The following is a 23827-nucleotide window of genomic DNA, read 5'->3' as shown; positions in this document are numbered from 1 at the left end:
ACAAGTTAGACTCTATGGAATAAATAAAAAAATTTCTATAATTTATATTTAGAGTATGAAACTACTTTGTTATGAATTAGGATATAATATAATTATACTTATATTTCTAGAGTAACATACAAATCTATTAGTCCGTCGTCTAATCGTGAACTTCGAATATGAAATAGTATTATTATATACTTTCGATCTTGAGCGTACGTCAAGTGTAGTAATCACTTCCTAATTATGATTACATGTAAAGGATACTTCATCGGAGTATGAAATACATTGAGTAATTATGTATGAAATACATCATTAATGAAAGAAATATCGATGATCAATTTAAGGCGAGATTTATATATTACATTTGAATTTATATAATTAGGAGGAATGTAATTTAAATTATAAAATTAACTTGATCGACAAATTAAATTTATTAAATTAAACTTCTATTTTTTTTTATATATATATATACCGACCTATTTAAATTATTATTTTATTTAAATAATATTAAATTCACGATATTGATATTTATTAAATATAAATAATTAATTTAACAAATATCGATATTTCGTGATCGATAAATTAATAATTCTAAAAAATACTGACATTCCGTGATCGATAAATTAAATAATTCTCTTAAAAAAAAATATCAAAACCCTAACTCAAATTAACTCAAATGTATCTCTCTCATACCCACCCCCTTCACCCGCCTCTCTCTCTCTCTCTTTCCCTCATTTCTTCTCCCCTCGCCCCGCTTTCCTCTTCTCCTCCGACGAACGGATCACCGGCGAGCAGCAGCCCCGGCGAATCCTCTGTCTCCCTCTCGTCTTCCTCTTCTCCTCTTCCCTCGACCCCTCTCTCTATCCCCCTCCCGTCTCTTCTCCACAGCGAACTCCGGCGAGGATCAACAGCCAGCCATCGGCGAGCATCCGGCAGCAGCAGCAGCAGCCACAACTCCGCAGAACCGCAGGCGTCCAGCAGCTCCAACCAACGACAGCAAGCCAGCAGCTCGGCTAGAGGGCGATAGCAACAGCACCAACTGCTCAAGCTGAGGCTCAAATGCCTGTGATTTCGTACCAAACGGATCTGTCCAGGTTTGTTTTCCCTTTTTATTATTACCTCATAATTTTCTTAATGATGTGCATAAGTTATCAAACAGTTTGTTACCCCTTTTTTATTATTACCTCATAATTTTTTGTATTGATGTTCATCAGTCTTTAGGACCACCTAAAGGAACTAGTTTTCTGACTTTGAGAGTTGCTTCTTTCTGCTTGCGTTTTTGTATGCACATCTCCCTTCTAAGATTTTATTGAAGTGCTTGAAGTGTTATTAGAATAAAGAATTTTATTGAAGTGCTTGAAGTGTTATTAGTATTTCCAATTTTGTTTATTTAAGTGATTGAAGTACTATTATTATGGTAGAGATGTAATATTATTGTTGTTAATAAATGGTTCTATCATAAAGAAAAAATCATACATCCTCGTGTTTGGGATAAATTAGTAGGTTGGTGGGAATCCATACTTGAGTTGAGCTATTGATGTTAGTGAATCAAATCGAACTATTTTGAAATAAAAATACAAATGACTTAAGAGTATGACTTAATGCCCTACTTGATCTTCTTGTATGTAACATGTGCGTGTAAGTAAGTTCAAACTCTGTTTTTCTAGTGTTAACTTTTTTACTCTTTTCGTGCTAGGCAACTCAGGAAGCTCAACGTATAAAAAAGTTGATACAACATTATATTGCTTCTTTCTTCAAAGTTGGAGATAAGGTTTGGTGATTCTATATCTTTAAAGTTCAAATACAATTATTTTATATAATGTGTTTGTATCCACCTACTTGATTTGTTTTCATCTTGTGTAGACACTTAGCTTTAAATTTAGAAATAATATATTTGTTAAGGATAAGTATCAACACTAGTTGATCCTATTGATGACTAAATCGATTTTCTTGCAAGATCGGTTTGTGTCCATCTAGTGTTGACACTTAGCTTTAAATTTAGATATAATATATTTGTTAAGCATAAGTATCAAAACTAGTTGATCCTATTAATGACAAAATCAATTTTCTTACAAGATTGATTTGTGTCCATCTAGTGTTGACACTTAGCTTTAAATTTAGAAATAATATATTTGTTAAGGATAAGTATCAAAACTAGTTGATCCTATTGATGACTAAATCGATTTTCTTGCAAGATCGATTTTGTGACCATCTAGTGTTGACACTTAGCTTTAAATTTAGATATAATATATTTGTTAAGCATAAGTACCAACACAGTTGATCCTATTGATGACAAAATCGATTTTGTTGCAAGATTGATTTCTGTCTATCTAGTGTTGACACTTAGCTTTAAAATTAGAAATAATATATTTGTTAAGGATAAGTATCAACATTAGTTGATCCTATTTATGACTAAATCGATTTTCTTGCAAGATCGATTTGTGTCCATCTAGTGTTGACACTTAGTTCTTCAAATAAGTTAATGTGTTTTAGTTGATGAATAATGTGTTTTAGTTAAGTTAGAACTTAACTAATTAGCCTTAAAAAGTCTTTAAGTTCTCCAAATACTTAATGTAATTTAGTTGGTGAATATGCTTAATGTCATTTCTTCTTATTTTGGCTCTGTCTGTTTGCTGAGTTCACCGATAGTTTTAGTAAGGGTAACGGTTTCTCGTGTGATCGAGATTTTGATCTTTCGCTTGTTGAATATGTATGTGTGAATATTGAAGGTGGATTCTGGACTGATTTTACAATCTGAATTTGCTATTATTCTCACTCTCTTTGCCTCCAGAGCTGTATTATGATTACTCGTCTTAGTTTATTTTCTGTTTGTTATGAATCTGCATTAATAATCAATCAATGTTCGACGTCGTGTTATTCAATCTTTGTCTTAAGCTAAATTGTATGAATCAAGGTATATTTCGTGTTTTCATTACTCCTCATCCCGAATCTGTTCACTGGAATGTTGTCAAACTATTATCTGCCTATACCTACCTTACTCTATCTTCAAGCATCAGGCACTACATTATTTGCTGTTGGTATCGTCTTCAGATAAGTGCAGGAGTCTCAAAATTGATTGGCATGTTCTCGAGCTATGTTTAATATTGAAATGAAGTGTTATGCCTGCTTTACCTTTCATGATTCTGTATATGTTCTCCAAAGTGGCAGTTTAGCTCTCTTTTAAGTGCTTTAAATTAGACTTTGTCCAATAGACATGTTTGGCCAGCTTATTATTTGATCTGAAGTATCTGGGAATTATTCGAGTTCAGGGGGTAGGTTTTTAACTCTGATCTGGATGTTTTAAGTTTTTTTTTTTGGGTCTTTGGGGATAGTGATTTGGTTTTCTGATGGTTTGACATACGTGGAATGTTGAGAACTTGATGATGAACACGAGATCAAGTCTGGTTTTAATCAAAATAGAGTCTATTGTCAAAGTGTTGTCCCTCCCTGTTTGTAGTCATTTGTTGCGCTAGACTCCTAACCCCCCTATTTTGCTTCAAATTCTAATATGTTATGCTCAAATTGTTAAAGAAAGAAGGATATTCTAGTTAGTCTGTTTCGGTTTATTTCTCTTAGTTGAGTTTCCATTTGAAAAGTTCATTGTCTGTTTTCCCTTAGTTCTTGTGTATGCTAATAGATGGAATTTGCTGATCCAAAAGTTATTTTCTTTTCCTTTTATGTGTAGTTCCATTGCTTCCTTGTCTCTTTATTCTCAATTAGTCTATACTTGATTTTAGTTTCATAAGGCGAAGTCTTAGGTGAATTTGTCATTGTTTTGACTGTTGTGGATATGAGTTTGGCTGAAGTTCATCTTGATGTTTTTGCATTTGATAACTAATTAGTCATTCAGTTTCTGTGTTTAATGTTAATTAGTGCTCGCTTATTTGTTCAAAGTTTTGGCCCTAGATTTTTTCTTATTTAAATAGTGTATTTTCTATTTTAAAAATGATCTCATATCATTGTTGCTTCATTAGGATACATGACATACCTCTCCTAGTATCTGATATCTTTTGAAACTTGAAGCTTTTTTTCAAGTTAAATTATGGCTTTCCTGCGTTTTCTTCCCATACCCTACTTGTGGGATTAATCAGGCCTATCCCTTAAAAGATCTTGTTTCAGTTTTCTACATATTGATAGCTACATCTTCCATTAACCAAATATTTCTTCTGTGCACAGTTTAACTGATAATTGAAGGATCTCGTGGACATGGCAACGTATTTATGGAGGAAATATGCAGATTATGTCTACACAAAATGGGAAAAGACGCTCCTCTGGGATATGGTAGAACCATTTAGGAGACCAAAATCGTTTACTCCTCTTGTTACTATCTACGTATGTGCATTTTATACCGGGGTTATTGGAGCAGCCATCACTGAACAACTCTACAAGGTATAGTGGCTTTACATCCTTTTTTAAGCACTTACTGCTTGCCATTTCTTTTGACATATTTATGGGGATAGCTGCTTTGTGTTGTTAGTTTTAAAAGTTGAAACCACCGATGGTTTCTTGGTTGGCGGGTGTAGGCAAGATTATGAATGCCCAAATATAGATAGTTCTAGTGCAGGGTATATTGGAAATGGACCTTGCCTCCTCTCGTTTTTTATACATGGTGAAGGAGCCATTCAGGTTACAATATAACTAGTTCCCTACCTCTTTGGTAATGTTTATCTGTAACATTACCTTTATAAAGAGTTACATGAGAAGTGTTACTTCAAAGCATGAGAGTTCCACACATCATTCTTAAGTTCTTCACCCTCCAAATATGATATACTGCCGCTGCAAGATTCAGTCTGTGTACTTCAGCTCTTGAACTTCTTTCCTTTGCATACTTAGGTACCATTGTAGTTCATCTTCCCACTGTCTTGTGTTTCTGTTGATACCTTGCCGTTTGAGAAGCTTCTGCCTGATGTGGGCAGAAATCATACAAGCAAAACAAATGTGAGCGACTTTCATTGTCTTGATCATATAATGGAAATTTATAGTCACTCCCCATTTAAACAGCTTATCTCTCCCATCTAAGGATAACTATCCATCTAGGCGATCCTAGGTTTTTGCATATTAACTCTGTCGGTTCAACTTTCTGCAAAAACCTTCCCTAATAGTTAGGTGCTCAGTTGAAAACCTTGTACCTTTGACATCAGAAAAACAACTTCATTTTTTATTTTTATTCTTTTTACACAAAGAAAAAGTTGTTCATTTCAAACTAGTGTTACCAACCATGAACAAAAAGGTGGCTGTCTCTGCCATTGGTAACTTGAATATGAACTCTTCCATTGGACTAATTGAAGTATTCCGTATGAATTCTTGGCTAAATATCTGTACATAACATCTCCCACAGTACAAGAAAAAAGGGTAGAAAAGCCTAGCAATCAAATTCCTGTACTATAAATGTATTATTCTAGAAATATATTCTCCATTAAATTTCTCAGCAGCTAAGAAACGAGGAGACACGTAAGACTTAGCTCTCCGAGCCCTTTGCCGCCTTTTTGTCACTCCTAGCCTTTCAAAAAGTTGTCTGTGAGCCCATGTTTGTTATCCATAGAATGCTGCAGTAGGAGTGAGCACATTGTTCTCTCTCCATCCTTGGACCATCTCCTAACTCTGGAACTCGTCCTACTCGGAGTTTTTTTCCATGGACCGGATTTTGGAGCAAGATTTATTTCATTTACTTGATGCTAAAGTGACTCCACTGCATGTAAGACATCTGATTGAAGGTCGTTCTGATCCTTTGTCCTCCTTGCTTGACCCCCTCCTTGGCTGATTACACACAATACCTTTTCCCTTCTTTGTTGCAACCTTAAAGTAACTAAGACTATTATCTATGTGCCCCTTCTCGGATTAAGCTTCATCCGATTGGAAACGATCCTTTCTGAAAAAAACAGCTTCATTTAAGTATTTGCTAGCCTCCAGAATCTTCTGAATCATCCTAATGAAATTCGTCTTTGATTACTTAATAATTCCCAAATGTATTATTAACAGTTTCTAATCATAAACTAGATTATTAATCAACTCTATGGATTCTTCTACCGCTATCAATGTAAAAATCAAGTTAGCTACTTAATTTTTTGACGTATGTGTCCAATGAATTGGAAGAACTACATCTAGTTTAGCTACTCACATTGCTTCGGTTGTTTTCTCCTCTCTCTGATCTTATTCTTGACTTTTAGCTATTTCTACGTTATACATTTGCTCAACGTAAAGACTTCCTCATGTGTATTAAGAATGATATTCTTTTTTCCAGCGTTACTGCCAATTCCAAATTCTCGTCTTTTAATATAAGAGTTCTTTGTTTTTATCATAATGACAGGAGAAATACTGGGAAGACCACCCTGGGCAAGATGTGCCTCTAATGAAACCAATGTTTTATGGTGGCCCTTGGAGAGTAATGAGAGGTGACGTTCCTCCTATGGGGAAGTTCGATCTCTGAGCTGCAGTCAGTTAGATAGTTATTAGGCATCCAACATAAGCTCTAGGAGAAGGAAAACCATCACCTTAGGCTTTGGTTCAACGACAAAGGTTCTACAACACGTACACATGAGTTCAACTCTTGCCGGGGAACCAAGTCTATTAAGTAGAGAGGAGTAGAAGAGCAGACCCATTATCCACCAATTCCGGAACTGATACGAAACAAAAGAAAGGTACTATTTTTCTACAATTGTTGTGCATTTATATTTGACTATCCTCTCTTGTAAAGATTATAATATAGGTTCCCAAATTTTATCTATACCTATTTTAGTCCTTCCCATTGGTATTTTCCATTTCTGGTATTATGCTTGTATCTGTATAAAGTATCAAATGAAATTTGTTTTCATGGCTGGATTTCCTAGAATGTATAAAGTTTGATGCATAAAAAAACCAAAAACATGAAGTTCACACTAAATGGAGGATAATTTGTTTCATTTTTCCACCAATGTTTTTGGCCATCCCGTAAAGATAGAGGGTAAGATCTGGGTACATCCTTCCCTTTCCAGGCCCCACTCGTGGGTTTTGCATATTATTGAAATGCCTAACCAGAGTGGGACAATTCCTAGTAACTTTAATGAAGCAACTCGAGGGTGCATTGAACTAGACGTGTCAAGTGGGTCGGGTGGGATTAGACCTGACCTGGTCCTTTAAAGCTTCAGTCCATGGATTCCGGGGCAGTCGGCGAAGGCTCAACTTAAGAAGCTTGGTGAGTTGGGCCATTTTGAAATTTGGAGTGAAAGACCAGGCCCATTAAGCAAATTTGTTGGGCCTGGTGAAGTCATGTTAAGTGGGCTGAGTTTTGTTCGTCTTGTTATTATATTATAATTTATAAAGGTCAAGTGTTGAACTAAGACACAATAGTTTGAAAACAAAGGTCTAACATTATAAAGTGTTTGCTGTCAAATACAAAACATGACAGTTTGCAATTTAAATTTTTTATAAAATATACATAGCTCGAAATCACATTTAATTACTCCTTATGTGTTAAATGTTGTGAGGCCCATGGCACTAAGAGTTTAAAATATACATAGCTAGAAATCTTAGACGAATTCAACATTAGAAAGGGAGGAAAGTTATGAGTTTTATAATCATCATAGCATAAGTTTACGCGGTACACAATTGAGCTAAAACGAACAATAGGTACCATGAGCTTTGAGCTGTCATATAAATTGAAACAGAGAGAAAATACATGGTATTAAATGTTGAGACGTGGTATAGTTTGGCTTGTTTATTTTTTCTCATTCTATACAACTTGTAATCTTTTCCATAGTACTATCCAAAACTAGTCATCCATGTGTTATTTATATATACAAGACAGGACACAAACATGCTGATAAAACTTACACTCCTAACAATGGTTTCCAAATGAGGAATTGACATGTCTAAGCTAAAAGCAGTGGTCCAACAAAACAGTGTATGGTTTTAACAAGAGGGGACCCAAATAGTGTTCTCATGCTGTGTGTATTGTATGTGTATATCTGTTATTTTTTTGGACTTATGTAACAATCAATGAGTTGGGTGAAAATTAGGGTTTATTTCGGTAGAGCAAAAAACATAAAGTGAATTCTTCTCATGTATCGTACCTATGCTTAGACAATGTTATCTGATAACTGTACTGGTAGGAGGTAACAAGTAAAAATGAAATAACATCATATGTTATACGAAGCTGACTCTCTAGGCCTAAAGAATGATGTTCAAAAGATATTTTTTTGCATGTGACTCGATGAAGTTGAAAGAGAATCATGAGGTCTTTAAGTTTACATTTCGATGAAGGCAAAATGACACATGTGATTTCTTCCTTTTTTATCTGATATACTTATGCTGATGGGAAGTATCAACTAAGTATTGGTATAGGACGGACTCGAAAACCACAATAATAAAGAGAAGAGTTCAAAGAAACCTCGATAATGTGTGAGTTTATTTCTTAACACAAACCACAGGTCCCGAAGACCAAAAGACACCCTGTTGTTGATGTGAGGTAACATGTATCCCGTGGATTTAGTAGAGGCACAAAAATTGGCTCGAACACCATGATCATTTAAGAAAAAACAATTCCTAACCCTATGCCTTGAATGTTAGGATGTGGGGTGGGGGTAGGGGTGGGTGTGGGGTATGTGGGCTCTATAGAAAGTTTCTAGTCTCCTCTATGGTCCTGCTCTATCAATGGTCCAAACTCACAAGTGACAAAAAGGATGCTTATAATTGTCTCAATGAAGATAGAAGAAAAGCCAGTGGATAATAATTTGCTTTGTCTTAGCATATGTAAATATTATTACTATTACAAGGAATTATACATTATACAACAAAAGGAAATTCTAAGTTTGAAAATGAAGTTAATATATATATATATAAAAGTTATTGGAAATTTGAACACTAATTGACCAAACTAAAAGAAAGAAATTAGATACTTCCTCCGTTTCAATCTGTTTAACTTGATTCAGAGTACAAATCGAGAGTTTAAATACGGATAAGATTTGCTTACATTTCACCGTCCAAAACATTGGAGTTGTTGAATTGGAGTACATCAATAAATGGTGACAAGAAGGAACAATGAGTACTGTGTATTTCTTGACAACTCATTGCTAGTAATATATATTCCTTCCATCTCACTTTATATACTATTTTTTTTATAATAATTTTGAAAACAATGTTATACTTTTCTATTTAGAAATAATTTAACTTTAATGAAATAATATTTAGTCACAGTTAAAATTTATTTTAAATGATAAGTTTTTGAAAGTCTTAGAATTATGAGTTTATCACATTCAAATCCTAAATAAATAAATAAAAGTATAGGATATTTCTTTTCATTTGATTGAACGAATAAAGTCACTTGATACCTGTGTTAGCTATCGGGTGTTTCTAGGTATCTTTGAATTAGTTAAAGTTTACATAAACTATCAAATATTTCAGTTATGAAAAATATTTTTTTTATTCAATCGAACAATATCACATAAATTAATATTTATCTCAATAATTCTTTGTATTTTTTTTTCTTTCTAAAAGTCACTATCTCTATAAAGTAAATGTAGGACCAGCTGACAATTGCTAGGTAAGTATTTAAGTTTACACAAGATTTTATAGCAAATTCTAAAAGATACCCTCACCCCACCACTAAGAAAATGACAAAAATATAAAGATAAGTGTGTTATATGTGTATTGAGAATGTTAGGGTCTTGTTGATAATGTTTTATAATAAAGTGCAAAAAAAAAATACATCTAAAATCTTTTTCATATTGAAAATATAAATTTTCTATCTGAATCATCACTCAATAGTTAGCAAAAAAACATTTAGGTGTTGACCAGATTAAAATTGATAAAAATTTTAAAAAAGTATATCAAAAAACTTTTTAATCAAAACGGTAAAATCGCTATTAATAGCGCGAATTATGTGGCTGGCGTCAGAAAATTTTTTGATATATCCTTTTAGAATTTGTCAATTTATTTTACCCTTTAGGCTTTGGACTCGTATTTTTGTCCACTTAATATATATAATGATTTTTTAATTTTTAAAAAATATATTTTCAATTAATTTCTTTAAAACTCCATCTTTCAAGTCGGAGATGTCGATGTCACGACAAAGATGATACCATAACTAAGAAGGTGGAGAAGAAGACGATGAATGTCACGGTTGTAATAAATTAATTTATATAATAAAACTTATTAACTTCTAATATCAATTTACTTAGATTTGTCACAGTTGAATTATTTCCGCTTGGAATCTCACATGAAAAAATTTTCCAAACAAAAGAGAGTGTACACATCAAAAAAATTGGCTGAGGTGTGTTTCGCTAACTATTGAGTGATGTTTAGGTAGAACACACTCTCTCAACAGTTTAGATATGAAACTCGATAAAGTGGGATAGATTGAACGTATTGTTGACCCTTTAACTCTTCCTAAAATTTTAATCATCGAATATTAGAATTTTTTAAGAAGATATCTTCACATCGAACATCATACTCTTAGAAGTTAATAGATTTTAGTGATACGTGCATATAGACACATCCAACATTTATCTATCTTCATTCTTCATAAAATAGGATTAAAGTTGCGTACATAAACTTTATTCGATATTCTATAATTCAATCTATTTGTCATACAACTCAAGAAGACAACCGCGCTGAAGCTCAAAGTTGATTTAATTAATCATCTTCTTTGTAATATTCAGAACTTTTAAATTTTGAATACGTCTCGAATTTTCAGTTATGAGTTAGCTAGGTTGAACAACCGATAAGTCTTTGAATATGGTTCATATGATTATTTTTACTAACTAGTTAAAACATTTAATTTCGACAAATATGATTCATCATCCTAAATTTTCTAAAAGTTATTATAGTGGTCCATTGACCATTGTCAAGTAATGTCAAATTACTTGTCTCTATTTTTAGGTGTATATATATATATATATATATAAATAAATGAAGGTACAATTATTTATTGATTCCAATTTAAACACGTTTCGATAATGTAGTTTTTCATTTTATCTAACTCTTTAAATTTTTGTGGACAGAATTAGAAGATCTATCTAAAACAATTAGATCGTACTCTTTATATTTTTCAATCTCTATTTGTAGAATTATACTGAATATTTTATTATTGTTTTTATAGAATTATTCGACCATGAAAGGTAATAAAGACTTCATAAAATTAACTGAGATGCAAACAAATTAATCAGAATATCGTGATTATTAAAAGAGAATTGTATTTTATTTTTCTTTTTGGTGTTTCTCTAGTTCTTTTGTCTTATTAATTTTGGAGTAATAGTAGTGATGGACCCTTTTTTTTTTAGGTAAAAGTTAACCCCAAAAAATCCAAGTATATCTTAGTTGGAGATATCACATAATAGCAGACTTGAAAAATATAAAATGCTAGCTGTTTTAACATATATATCTTTTTAAAATAAAAAAAATAATTAGTCATTTAATATTTAGTTGGAAACGATTACTAATTTTTATCTGAATTTCTAAAGCGGTACTGACTACACTTATTTTGAGATAGAGAAAATATCAGGAAAGAAATTCTCATGAAGTGCTTTGTTCTAATTTATGTTACTCGTACTCTTCAAAATATTGAGGAATGCGTATTGAATTCTTCAAAAATAGTGTGTTTATAAAAGATCTGATATATTTTTAAAGAGTCAGAATTCTTCGCAAAAAATTGAAGTTGATGGAGAATAAGAAATGAATACTATTATTAAAAATGGACTTATAATATTGTAATTTTTTTTTACCTTGAAAAAAGAAAACAATACATACATTGGTGCTAATTAATCACTTAAAAACTCTAATAGTAAAGTTATACAAGGATTATTAATTAGTACAAGTTAGGTAACTTTAATTGGTCCAATATTCATGAAAGTAGTGTTGGATGAATTATTATTTTTATCCACAATATTTTTTCTTGGAGATGAAAGACTTAGTTCCAAATCAAGAGTTCCATTTGAAGAAATGGATTTATTTGGAATTTTATTTTGATGAGAATTTTGTGATCCATAACTCCAAATAGAATCTTCACACTTTTCTCCAAATGAATTTAGGTCTAATGGAGATGGTCTTGTAATTTCTTGACCAAAATCTACATATTTGTTGTTGCTCCTTGCCTATATCATGTTAACAAAAAAAAAAGAGTTAGTAATTAGTTATATGTCCAAAAAATAATAATATATTTACACGATCAGGTCAATTATAAGTAAATTTCTATTATGAGCACTAATAGTAATTAACCTATTATAATAGGTAAACTACTTTGATCGCGTATAACTTAAATGTCATGTTACTCATATTCTTTAAAAAATCATACCCTTGTTCGATCCTCTAGATGCATTCATATCATAGGATCAAAGAACATGTGTTCGTTTCGACGAAAATTCACTTGTTTTAGTAATGCTATGTCTGCGATAGTAGTGAAGCCTGAATTTTCACTTAAAAGAGTTAAAATATAAAGCAGTAAAACACACAAAAAATTAAAAAAAAAATTCAACATACATACAATAACAGATATGCATTAAATTTATTTTTTTTACCTATTTACGCAATGTAATTTTCTAGTTAAAAACACCCCTTAGCTAGGACAAAGTTGGCTTCATCATCGGCGTATGATAATATATTTGAAAAATTCGAACAAACATATACCTCAAAATTTCTACTTAGCAAATAAATCCACTACTAAAAACCATGAGTTTAACTACTATTAACTAAACATCAAAAATTCATTTGTTCATTCTATTTAGCCACAAATAATTCTATAAGCAACAAAGTTCATATCTAATTTTAGGTGTATCGATAATTCGAAAAATAATATATTTACCATATCGAAGAGACTTGAACGTCTTTTTTTTTTGTTGAGACTTGATTGTCTTAGAAAATATTTTTGAGCATGACTTGCAACTTGTGTTGGAGTCCTTGTTGTCACAAAATTTCTTGAAATTCCTCTCCAATCTCCTTTACCTAACTTTTCAAGTCCATTTAAGAATCTTCTATGTTCCTCTTCTGTCCATGGAACTCCTATTCATCCAATATAAACATATATATATATATCAATAATCAAAAGATACAAAAGCATTTTACGTTCACGCAGAATTTGGAAAAAAGTATCGCGTCATCAAAAGTGTGATATAAACAGTCTGGCCTGGCCTGCTATAAGTATTAATGGTTGCTTAATAGAATATTTTCATATATAAGTTACAATTAGGGCAATATAGTTGAAGTTTTGTACAAGTGCTCATAAGAAAGATTCTACATGTTTATGTACTACACCTAACACAACTCAATTCCACTCAAAAGTCGTATCGATTATATAAATTTTCACTGTTTAATAATATCTCGTTTTAGTCTTATGTGAAAAAATGTTCACTATGCGCGAATACAAAATAAATGAAATTAGCCATAATGTTATCGCGCTAAATAGTTTATAGCAAACATAAATAACTTGTTGATAAATAAGACTAGCAATGAGTTTTTATGTTTAGCTACATAATCTATCACTTAATCATTTTTTTTTTAATTTGCAAACATTTTGGATTTAGACCATATAGTGAACAAAATTTGCAAATATTTAAGTAATATGTGTATACAATGAGTATATATGAATAAAATTACATACCTTTTTTCCTTTCACCAACACAACCTACAAGAGTACCATCAGAGAGATAACCATTATTATCAATAGAATTAGTACTACTATTTTCATTAAGAGATGGAGAAGAAGATGATGATAATAATAAGTGGCTATTTGTTAAAGACAAACAATCCAAACTAAAACTTTTCTTCAAATTATTATTATTATTATGACTAGAAAAACAAGAATTAGAAATATCAAGTTGCACTCCAAAAAGCCTTAATCCACCATTAAAATTACTACCACTAATAGCACTTTTCAAAGTGCTACAAGTTCTTGAATTATGACCAATATAGCCACAATGTGAACACTTCCTCCCCATTTTCACATACACAAAAAAGAATTAGTTTCACAATTTTTTTAATTTTTTTTTTTGGTTGTTGAAATGGGAGGAAGAGAAGAGGGTTATGTATATATCAAGAACTATATAGTTAAAAAAAAAATTATATAATGATGATGTGTTGTATTGTATAGTACAAGGTAGGGTTTTATGAAAATAGCCAAGAAAAGATGATTGGATGGACATTAATGTTTTTGGTTGGTTGGATATATTATCCAAGTTGAAGTTTTTTTTAGTAGAAAGCAACAACTATTTTTTGTGTCTCTACAAACGACAAAATTAAAAGAAGATGGAATTATCGTAGGCAAATAATGATCAAAGGTCGATTATCGTTAATCGTGCATAAAGCATTTCATGTTCACTTAGAATCGTACACAAATCATTATGTATTCATAGAGAGTTCAAGAAAAAAGGTTGCATCCAAAGAAATGTTGATATGTCTTTGCTAGTGTAAATAGAGTTCGGAGCCTAAAAGGTGAAAAATGTTAACAAAAATTTTAAAACGATATATGAATTTTTTTTAAACTAAAGGGGCAAAATCGCTCATAAGTAGCGATTTTGTCGGCTGAAAAAAGTAAAATCGCTGCTATAACAGCGATTTGTTAAATTTGATTTTTTTTTTAAAAAAAATTTTTAAACAAAATCGCTTCCGAAGGAGCAATTTTCAAAATATATATATATTTTATTATATTTTTGTTATGTCGCTGCTGAGGCAGCAACTTGAGTTCAAATTTTTATTTTTAAAAAAAAAATCAAATCGCAGCGATTTTTAATTAAATTTTTTATATATTTTTTTTAAATCAAATCGCTGCCAAGGTAGCGATTTTAAATCAAAAATTTTTCTAGCGATTTGATTTTTCCTAAAAAAAAGAAAAAGAATTAATTAAAAATCGCTGCGATTTTTTTTTTTAAAAAAAAAAATTATTTAAACTTTAAAAAAAAATTAAACTTAAGTCGCTGCCTCAGCAGCGACATATTAAAAAAAAAATTTTAGTTTGGAAATCGCTCCTTTGGGAGCGATTTTGTTTAATTTTTTTTTTAAAAAAAATAATCAAATTTAACAAATCACTGCTATTGCAGGGATTTTACTTTTTCAAGCGGACAAAATCGCTACTTCATGAGCGATTTTACCATTTTACTTAAAAATAAATTTCATATACCGTTTTGAAATTTTTGTTAATATTTTTCACCCTTTAGACTCCGGACTCAGTGTAAATATTAGTCGGCTCCAACTTACAACATATAAAAAATTATCTTTATATTACTCCAAAACTTCGTCATATTGAGTATGGATTTAGAATGAATTAATCTCTCTACCAAAATTTCTGGCTCTGCAACTAGTTATAGTGTATATTATAGTTGTATGCACTAAACTATATTATTATTGAGAAGAAAAATGGTCAATAAGGTTATCTTGTCGAAAATATTTGGAAATTTTTTGATGTTGATCTATCAATGGCTTTTTGAACATTTTGCATAAATAAAGACTTATTTTCTTATTTTTTATTTTTTATATTTTGGGGTGGGTGGTAATAAGTCCAATATATGTACAAAAAAATCATAAATTATTTTCTAGCAAAGACTTGGAAATTGGAATGTGTATATAAAGAGACAATTAATAAATTCAGTCTATGTAATATTCTTTTTATAATGATTTAGAAATCTTTAAAAGTCTTTACGAGTTCAAAATTCGATGTATAATAAATTTGTTTTTCTTCATTTCTTTTTAGTTATTATACGATTCAAATTTGTTTCTTTTTGAGAAAGAAAATAACTTAACATGCTAACCAAGATATAAGATATTTTTCAATTTATTAATATATATATTTCTCATAATAGCAAAATTTAAATTTATAGAATTGCTTACTATTTCTGTTTTTTTTTTTAAAAAAAAAAAAATAGCCTATGATTTTTCTAGATTGGATTATACTTGAGTGGGATTTTTTTTTTTGGTAGTAATTTGGTGCAAATGGGATGAGAAATCCAACAAAAAGAAACAATATATTTCTTAATGTTAGTTTTTTTAAAAAGGGGGTTTGTCTATGTAAAAAAATTATCTATATATCAGAAATCTCGAATCTGAATCCTAAAAATTGGAAAAGAGGATAGGTAAAAAGCGTGAAGTTTCAAATTTTCCGCTATGTAAATATAAATCGAGATTCCAAAATAATAACCAAACACTAATAAAAAAACAAAAATTATCATTATTGTACTTCTACAACCCCCTTGATGAATCTTGATTTTTTAAGAACAAAATAAACAAAAATATCTCTCTGCTAAAACTTTCCTGCTGAAATATCTTTAGCACATCACAAATTGGAGATACAATATCATATTCTTTTCGTTTTAATTTATTTGTCTTATTCCACGTAAAATGTTCAAGACCATAATATTAAAAGACATACTAATACATTCAATGTATCTATTAGTTCAAGATCACGAGATTCAAAAATCTACTTTACTTTCTTACTCTGTATCAACTCAAAACTAGACAAACAAATTAAAACAGAATGACGAGAGTACTCATCACAAGAATCTAAACTCATAACCTTTAGTGAAGAATTACAGGTACAGAGTAACTGAGAAAGGTATTTGTAGCAAATGTTGCTCTCTCTACATATAATTACAAGGCGATGACCACGCGATATGGCTGCTCGAATCAATTAGAAGTTTTTGTTGTCGAAATCACCACGACATAGAGCAAGGGATACAACAGTTGTCCGCGGAGAGGAAGAACAGGTCAACGAACTACTACTATCAACCACGAGATTCTGGAAAAAATGCAGTGTTGAGATATACAAAGTACTATGAGATGATGAACTTCATTTTAGTCCATTCAATCTGGAACTTCTTCTCAGTTCGTTACTCTACCATGACGAGCTTAAAGCATGAATATGAACGGTCCTAGTGCAGCAACGTTCACTCTACTAAGACTTCCATAAGACGGGCAGGATATCGTTGTTTGTTTTCACTTTGTCAGGGTATTGAGATCAGAAGACCATGATAGAGGTGAAACTCAGTATTCTTAACTGCAAAAACAGTAATGAATTTTTCGCAACATATCCAATGAGTTTAGATAATACAACAACATTGCCAAGTGTGTAATCCCACAAAAGTGAGGACTGGAGACGGTAAGATGTACGCAGACCTTTCCCCTACTGTGGGTAGAGAGGTTGTTTGACTTGTTTCTGATAGACCCTCGGTGAGTACTATGAACCATGTATTCAATAAAATGAATTACCATTAGTCTACATACGAATAGTGGTCTTAATTCTAATAGAGAAGACTTGCTCTAGGTATACTTTTAGGACGGCATATGGAAAATAAAACAAAGAGAAGACTTACGAAGAACAGATGCTAAGGCCCACTCCAGCTTCTAAATTTGCAAATTCCACGGCGTTTTTCAGCAAAAGAATCACGTATTGACTGAACCATGGAATTGACAGCTGGAAATAGACTCAGGTCTTCATGATGCTCCTGAAAATACGGTGTCCTTTTACATCATACTAGAAGAGAGCTATTACTAATCGAAAAGTTCAAAGCAACTCAATACCACTTGGGATAGTCGATCTTCAATATTCCGGGAGCTCGTATCAGTGGGCATAAATATCTTTCTATAAGCTGCTCTCAGGCTCTTAATCTGGATACTTGAAAGAAAATATTAAAACTAAAATCAGAGATATAAAAGTTATGGACAAAATTATAGCAATTTAATATATTGAAACTGATAGCATTTATTTTTGATAAATTTGTAATGGAAAAAGGAAAAAAAGGTCTACATTTATTTTTGATGACAAGGGAACCCGCAGCCTTTATCCTTCGGGTGTGCACAGGGTGAACCCTGCTCGAGTGTAATAGTGCACAAACCACACAGGAGAGGTAAACCGCATTAGGCAAAACTTGTACGATTAGCTCGACTGAGAAAGCATGCAAGGTTTCGAAGCTGAGACCGCATTTGGGAGATCCCTGCTCAACCAACTCGGTCACCCTTGGAGGTATCTACAATTTTCTTTTTTGATATCAGAGCAACCCCCTTTAGGCTTCTTGCTCAACTCCAGTTGGCGCGCAGGTTCAAAACTCTGGGAAGTATGGCCTACGCCCGCCCCCCTACCTTTCCTCCTAACATAAAAATCATGTTTTCGCCGCGACATGGTTTGAACTTGTGACTTACACCTAATTCACACCACATGTTTCAGTTTACCAGATTGTGCAATGTCTCGTATGGCTTTCTTTAGAGTCTATAGAATTTTTTTCTCATCGGGATACTATTACTTAGTATATGTCCAATATATGCAGCAGCGTGTCTTTTCTACAGAATGAACAGCACAGGACATGAAAGTAGAAAAACAAGTCATAGCAAATATTACAACAGAGGAATAACACGTGAAAAAAACACGATATAGGCTTTTAGCTGAGACACAGACCAATTAGCTTATCAAAATTGAACTTTCTACATCTATTTGCTAGAAACATAGGGTAATGGTTCTTAAAATGAAACAAACCTCCATAGCAGAGAATTCATGACGTCTTAAGCCTTCAAGATTCAAACCACGAAGCTCAGCTCTTTCCCCTGAGACAATTATGTACTTTGGAACATCTTGAGAAACCTGGAGAACAAAAAGATTGAGATCCCAAAAAGGAAACACATATGTGATCTCATATATCACAGTTAACGCGCTGCAGTACAAGAATATATGTGCTTCTAATCTTAGAAACGCAGATGAAATAATTTGATGATATTCAACTTAACGTAAGTAGTTCTAAGCTAAGCTTTCATGAGATGCAAATCAAAAGAACTTTAAGCGTCAAGTAGTTATGGATGCTTTGCTAAGTTAAATTATGTTTACATCAGGAGATCACCAAACTATGGAACTGTTGATATCTTAGCTTATCATGAAAGGAAGAATGAGTCTTTCGAAAAACTACAAGACAGCAACTAATTTGAATTACGAAAGAATCTCACCACTGAACCACCACCAATGAAAGAATACGAACCAATACGGCAAAATTGATGAACTACAACACCTCCAGCAGTGTGAGCATAGTCCTGTACGAGAAGAATTTAAACCATCATCTATCAGTTTGATTTGGTTTTTCCAGAATAGGTCATGCTTCTCGAAAATGACTAAAGAGGAATAGTCAATCACCTCCACCACAACATGACCTGCAAGAAGTGTACTGTTCGCCAAAATATTATTGTTGCCCACTTTGCAGTCATGAGCTATATGGCAAGAGCCCATAATAAGATTATTATCACCAATAACCTGTTTATGTAAGTAAGCTCGTTAAAAATAACTATGTACTAAAGTTTATAACTTTCTGCACTACAGAAAAACTAACGAGCTAGTTTCATACGGTTTTATCACTTGGAGTTGAAGATCGATGGATGGATACATGTTCCCTGATTTCATTGTTGTCACCAATCTCGAGATAACACTCATTCCCAAACTGAAATTGTCAAATTACAAACAAGATAATGATTATTTGCATTCTCAAATAAACACCACCTACTTAAATTTGAGAGTGGAGGAAAGGGTGATCATGATGAAGAAACTGATCATCGTACTCCATTCAACGGCAGCACACATCAAAATCTATATGTTGTGATAAAACAGGAATAAGTTTATCTGTCAACACTATCATGATGTTTTTAAATTTCTTTTTAATTTTTTTGGGTAATGAGTTTAATCATCAGGATACTGACCTTATATTTCATGTCCTGGCACTTGATACCAATTACAGCATGATGCCCAAAAACATTGTTTCTCCCGACGACTGTATGACCAGGAAGATCATCTCCAATTACAGCACCACTGCTTAAAATATGCACCCTAAACGGTACTGGAGAGAACAGAAAGGAAGTAAAACTCAAGTACAATAAGAAAATTTAACTCACGTCATCAGGATGCAATTGTCCCCTAGTTCAGTATTTCCAAAGATGTGGCTTCCTGGGTACAGTTGACAAGCCCTCCCTAACTTCGCGAAAGGCCCAATGGTACAGAAGGGACCAATTGAAACACCCTACATGCAGAAAAAGCTTTAGGCTTTAGCTATCTGCAAATACTAATTCACCTAAGGCCTTAACATATAAACCTGAACATCTCCAATGAACCAGCTTATGATTCAAAGGGAAAAACGTGACATCCAAATAGATCAATCAATGAACCAACCAAACATATGTCAATCCCACCCAAACGGAATTGACTATATGAATCCACTGCATTCATTCCACAATATTTATTTCAGCCCAAACAAAAAATATTTTGAGTTGTACGGAAAATCAGAGGTTCTCGTAAACTATAGTTACGTAAATGCCATAGTATCTCTACACCAAGATACATCTTTAACTAGAATAAAAGGACTCACTGCAAACATTGTACTGAATATAAGTATAATAATAACTACACCTTAATACCAACTAATCGGGATTACCTTTATGGATCTCTTATTTTTAATTCTAATAGTGTATGGCCAACTTTGTTCGCACCTCAATTATTTCAATGAGTACCTACTACCACCAACTCTTGCCACCAAGGCTCAAGCAGATGGAAAGAAACCACTTATTACTCCCTCCATTGCAATTTATGTGACACACTTACTTTTTAGTCCATTCCAAAAAGAATGACACACAAATAAATTTGGAAACTTCACGGTTTAACGAGAAGCTTTTATAATCACGCAAACAAGTTTCAAAAGTTTTATATCCACAGAGATGCTATTACATGTTTCAGACCACATGCTTCAAAATTCTTCATTTCTTTCTTAAAATCCATGTCAAATCAAACTATGTCACATAAAAGGAACATAAGGAGTTTTTCTTTTGTCTTTGTTGAGACTTGAACTATGGTCTCCAATAGTTTTCACTAACCACTAGGCTATACCTATGATTTTTTACCTCCAAGTCATTCTATTCTTAGCTAAGTCCGCTAATTCCAAGAGAAGTGACAAGAAATACCACCAATATATGTAAGTGTAGAGAGAAGGGCAATTCCTATTCTAAATTAAGAGTGCAGAATGTAAAGGTTGTTAGAGGAAGGATCCAGCGTTAACCATTTCTAAACTCAAATCTTCACTAACCAAGCTTGTAATTAAGAAGTTATAAAAGATTAAAAACACTAGAGCAAAAAACTAAATGTTGATAATTAGTGGTGGGGCTAGGGAGCACAAGGGGGTTGTCGAAAAACTACATTCTATATAAAAAGCTGATTTGTTACTTTTCTGAGAGTGGTCACAAGTAATTGTTCAACGTAAATTAATTTTTATCCATATATCATAGATGTCGAATGAATTTGGCTTCTTCATGTATTTATTTCTTTATATTCTGAATCCCATTAATGAAAGTCTTGACCGTGACCTATTCCTATGCAACTAAAAGTTTGAAGCATTTTTCTTACTTTCCCTACTTGACATGACAGCTATATTGCTCAGACTCAAATTAGTCAGCAAGTGCATGTCGGATCCTCCAAAAGTAGTGCATTTGAAGGATCTGACACGGATGCTCCAACATAGCTTGACAGGACTACCCTAAAAGATATAACCAGAGGTTCCTATCCTAATCAAGTGCCCTAATATACCAAACTACACTAATGAAGAAAAGAAACAGCTACACCCATGTGCAAAATATTGCAGGTCCCAATCCAAATAAAGTAAAAGGGTTGTTGTTATGACAGTCAGCATAGAGTCAAACTAAGACCATTCTTTATATAACTGATCCCAATTTGTTTGGGATTGAAGTATACTATATGAATAATAAAGCAAAATCAAACTTGCTACTAGAACAAACATCTATAACTGGTAAAGACTTGATAAATTCAAGAAAAGAAGGCATAAACAGAGGAAAGATTGAATCTTTACATCACCCAAAATGACACTTGGATGAACAACTTACGACGGGTGAATGAATCGTGGTTTTTCATCAGTAGCATCAATGGATTTTAAAAACAAAATACTAAGTCCAATCTATAATCCAAAAATCCAAACCAAATATCCAAAAAGTTTGGATTTCAGATAGCGCAAACTAAGCCCACCGTTAAGCAATGCATCTTGGACCTAACTCAACCCCAAAAGCTAGCTAACAAGGAGGATTTCCCAAGTCCATATAAGGACCCACCCCTAGTCGGCATAGAGCCAAACTAAGATAATTCTCAATATAAACGACCCCAACTAGTTCGGCATTGAAGTATACATGATTATATGACTAAAGAAGCAAAATTAAACTTCCTACTTGAACAAACATCTATAAATGATAAAAACTTGAGAAACTCATCAAAAGAAAAGCATAAACAGAATAAAGATTGTATCTTTACATCATCCATTAGCATTTCGGTGAACAGCTTAAGAGGTGTTAATGAGTCTTGGTTTTTCATTAGAAGCATCAAAAGAGCAGTTATTATGAAAGTCAGCATTGAGTCAAACAAAGACAATACTCAGCATATCCGATCCCAACTAGTTCGAGATTGAAATATACCACAGAATCTTAGTAGCTCAGTTAGTTGGCTACCTTAACTTTCATTGGTGAGGGTATTCCCAACTTGTAAACAACCCCCCATGTACCCTTCCCCTATCCCCAATTTGAAAGTGATTGAATGTGACAAATGAAGCCAAACTAAACTTACTACCTCAGCAAACATCTATAAATGGTAAAGACTACAGATTTTCATCAACAAAAAAACATAAACAGAATAAAGATTGAATCTTTACCTCACCCAAAATGGCATTTGGATGAACAACTGAAGAGGGGTGAATGAATCTTGATTTTTCTTCCTCTGTAGCATCTGCACAAAAAAACAAACCACAAGAGAATAAATACTTAAAAATTAGAGCTTTCAAAGGAAAAAAAGAGTAAAAATGGGAACTTTACAAGTAACAGTGGAAGAAAATCTGCAGAGAGTGAATCTTCTGAGAGCAACAGAGAGAGGCCTACGAATGCTGGAGAAGAAAAGAGAAGACATTTGTGTGTTCAAGAAATTTGAGGGTCTCTTTCGAATTTTTATGTATTTTATTGGTGTGAAATATGCAAATAGTCACTTTTAAAACTTCTAATAATCAAATTTTAACCATCATTTTTTAAATTAATTAAACTTTAGTCACTAATCAATATAGAGACTTTATTTGTTTCATCATACTCCTCGATTAAAACTCAAAAATTTTAGGAATTCATCTGAAGTTTGATTTAACAAAACATCGAACTCTAACATTGTTTTGCTCAAATTGTTTCGTATTTTTTTTCTTTATCTTATCTTGTTTTTTAACATGATGAATATCAAATAAATAACTGATCGAGAGGTACTGATTTGATTAAAATATAAAGAAAGATGCAACAAATACATTATTTTTAGTCACAACCAAAAATCAAAGACCAATTGATCAAGATTGAAACTAAATGCATAAATAATGGTTAATGTTAAGGTTGATGGCAAAGCTCGTATGCGATAAGATCTGAACAGATAATCCTCACATTTCGCTTGTTTTAGCAAAAGTTTTCAATCGGGGTGAAGTCGTACTATGATAACCGCATAAAACACGTGAAGGGTTTAAATGTTATATCCAGAATGAAATTAATTGTTTTAAATATTAAGTAATAATTTATTCTTAATTTATCCGCTTGAGGCTAATTTTACATATAATTTCTGTAGTATTAAAATTTGCCAGACCAAATTTTGAGGAATTAAATTGCAATTAAACACCATTGTTGATAACCACATGAGAAGCAAGTGATTTACGCTTCTAGTAAAAAATACATAACATATATACTAATTTAACGTTAAGATTGACTACATAAGTTAAAAATTCAAAAGTAATTTTTGACATACTAACTATTAATTGAGTGATCACTCCAAAAAAAAAATTACGTAAGGACAAATAGCGCTTTTTATAGCACAGTATATGCAATATTTACATCAAATTAAATTTGATTTATTATA

At 32.3% G+C, this 23827-nt stretch overlaps 2 protein-coding genes and 1 pseudogene across 7 annotated transcripts; 1 reads left to right on the top strand and 2 right to left on the bottom strand.

Annotated features, from left to right (window-relative positions):
• The first annotated feature begins 652 nt into the window (after positions 1–652).
• On the top strand, positions 653–6801 carry LOC107005310 (uncharacterized protein At4g29660). The gene is made up of 4 exons (XM_015203872.2): positions 653–1076; positions 1679–1753; positions 4159–4371; positions 6290–6801. The coding sequence occupies exons 3-4, from the start codon at positions 4189–4191 to the stop codon at positions 6407–6409; spliced, it is 303 nt and encodes a 100-aa protein (XP_015059358.1). The 5' UTR covers positions 653–1076; positions 1679–1753; positions 4159–4188; the 3' UTR covers positions 6410–6801.
• A 5127-nt stretch (positions 6802–11928) lies between these two features.
• Positions 11929–14081, bottom strand: LOC107005205 (annotated as a pseudogene). The gene is made up of 3 exons (XR_001454839.2): positions 13550–14081; positions 12755–12951; positions 11929–12047 (listed from the first exon to the last, which is right to left on the bottom strand). The product of XR_001454839.2 is annotated as a transcription factor MYBS3-like (transcript).
• A 2213-nt stretch (positions 14082–16294) lies between these two features.
• On the bottom strand, positions 16295–22894 carry LOC107005208 (probable acyl-[acyl-carrier-protein]--UDP-N-acetylglucosamine O-acyltransferase, mitochondrial). 5 transcript variants are annotated; one of them, XM_015203742.2, is made up of 11 exons: positions 22765–22894; positions 22605–22678; positions 19801–19925; positions 19609–19717; positions 19260–19352; positions 19052–19168; positions 18868–18951; positions 18407–18511; positions 17458–17544; positions 17250–17381; positions 16295–17113 (listed from the first exon to the last, which is right to left on the bottom strand). In XM_015203742.2, the coding sequence occupies exons 1-10, from the start codon at positions 22853–22855 to the stop codon at positions 17262–17264; spliced, it is 1005 nt and encodes a 334-aa protein (XP_015059228.1). In that variant the 5' UTR covers positions 22856–22894; the 3' UTR covers positions 16295–17113; positions 17250–17261. The 5 variants fall into 5 exon arrangements, 3 of the variants coding, with proteins under 3 accessions (XP_015059228.1, XP_015059227.1, XP_027769550.1); XM_015203741.2 differs by having other exon boundaries at positions 16295–16933; XM_027913749.1 differs by having other exon boundaries at positions 16295–16675.
• Between the last annotated feature and the right edge of the window lie 933 nt (positions 22895–23827).

Source organism: Solanum pennellii, chromosome 12, assembly GCF_001406875.1.
Source record: "Solanum pennellii chromosome 12, SPENNV200".
NCBI classification, from domain to species: Eukaryota; Viridiplantae; Streptophyta; class Magnoliopsida; order Solanales; family Solanaceae; genus Solanum; species Solanum pennellii.
Note: the sequence above shows the minus strand (reverse complement) of the source record. Positions and strands in the feature narration are given on the sequence as shown.

Coding starts and splice junctions, on each gene's coding strand:
- LOC107005310 (XM_015203872.2), top strand. CDS start 4,189: ATGGCAACGTATTTATGGAGGAAATATGCAGATTATGTCTACACAAAA. Junction 4,372..6,289: donor TCACTGAACAACTCTACAAG/GTATAGTGGCTT, acceptor TCATAATGACAG/GAGAAATACTGGGAAGACCA.
- LOC107005208 (XM_015203742.2), bottom strand. CDS start 22,855: ATGTCTTCTCTTTTCTTCTCCAGCATTCGTAGGCCTCTCTCTGTTGCT. Junction 19,718..19,800: donor GACAATTGCATCCTGATGAC/GTGAGTTAAATT, acceptor TATTTTAAGCAG/TGGTGCTGTAATTGGAGATG. Junction 18,512..18,867: donor TCATTGGTGGTGGTTCAGTG/GTGAGATTCTTT, acceptor TTTGTTCTCCAG/GTTTCTCAAGATGTTCCAAA.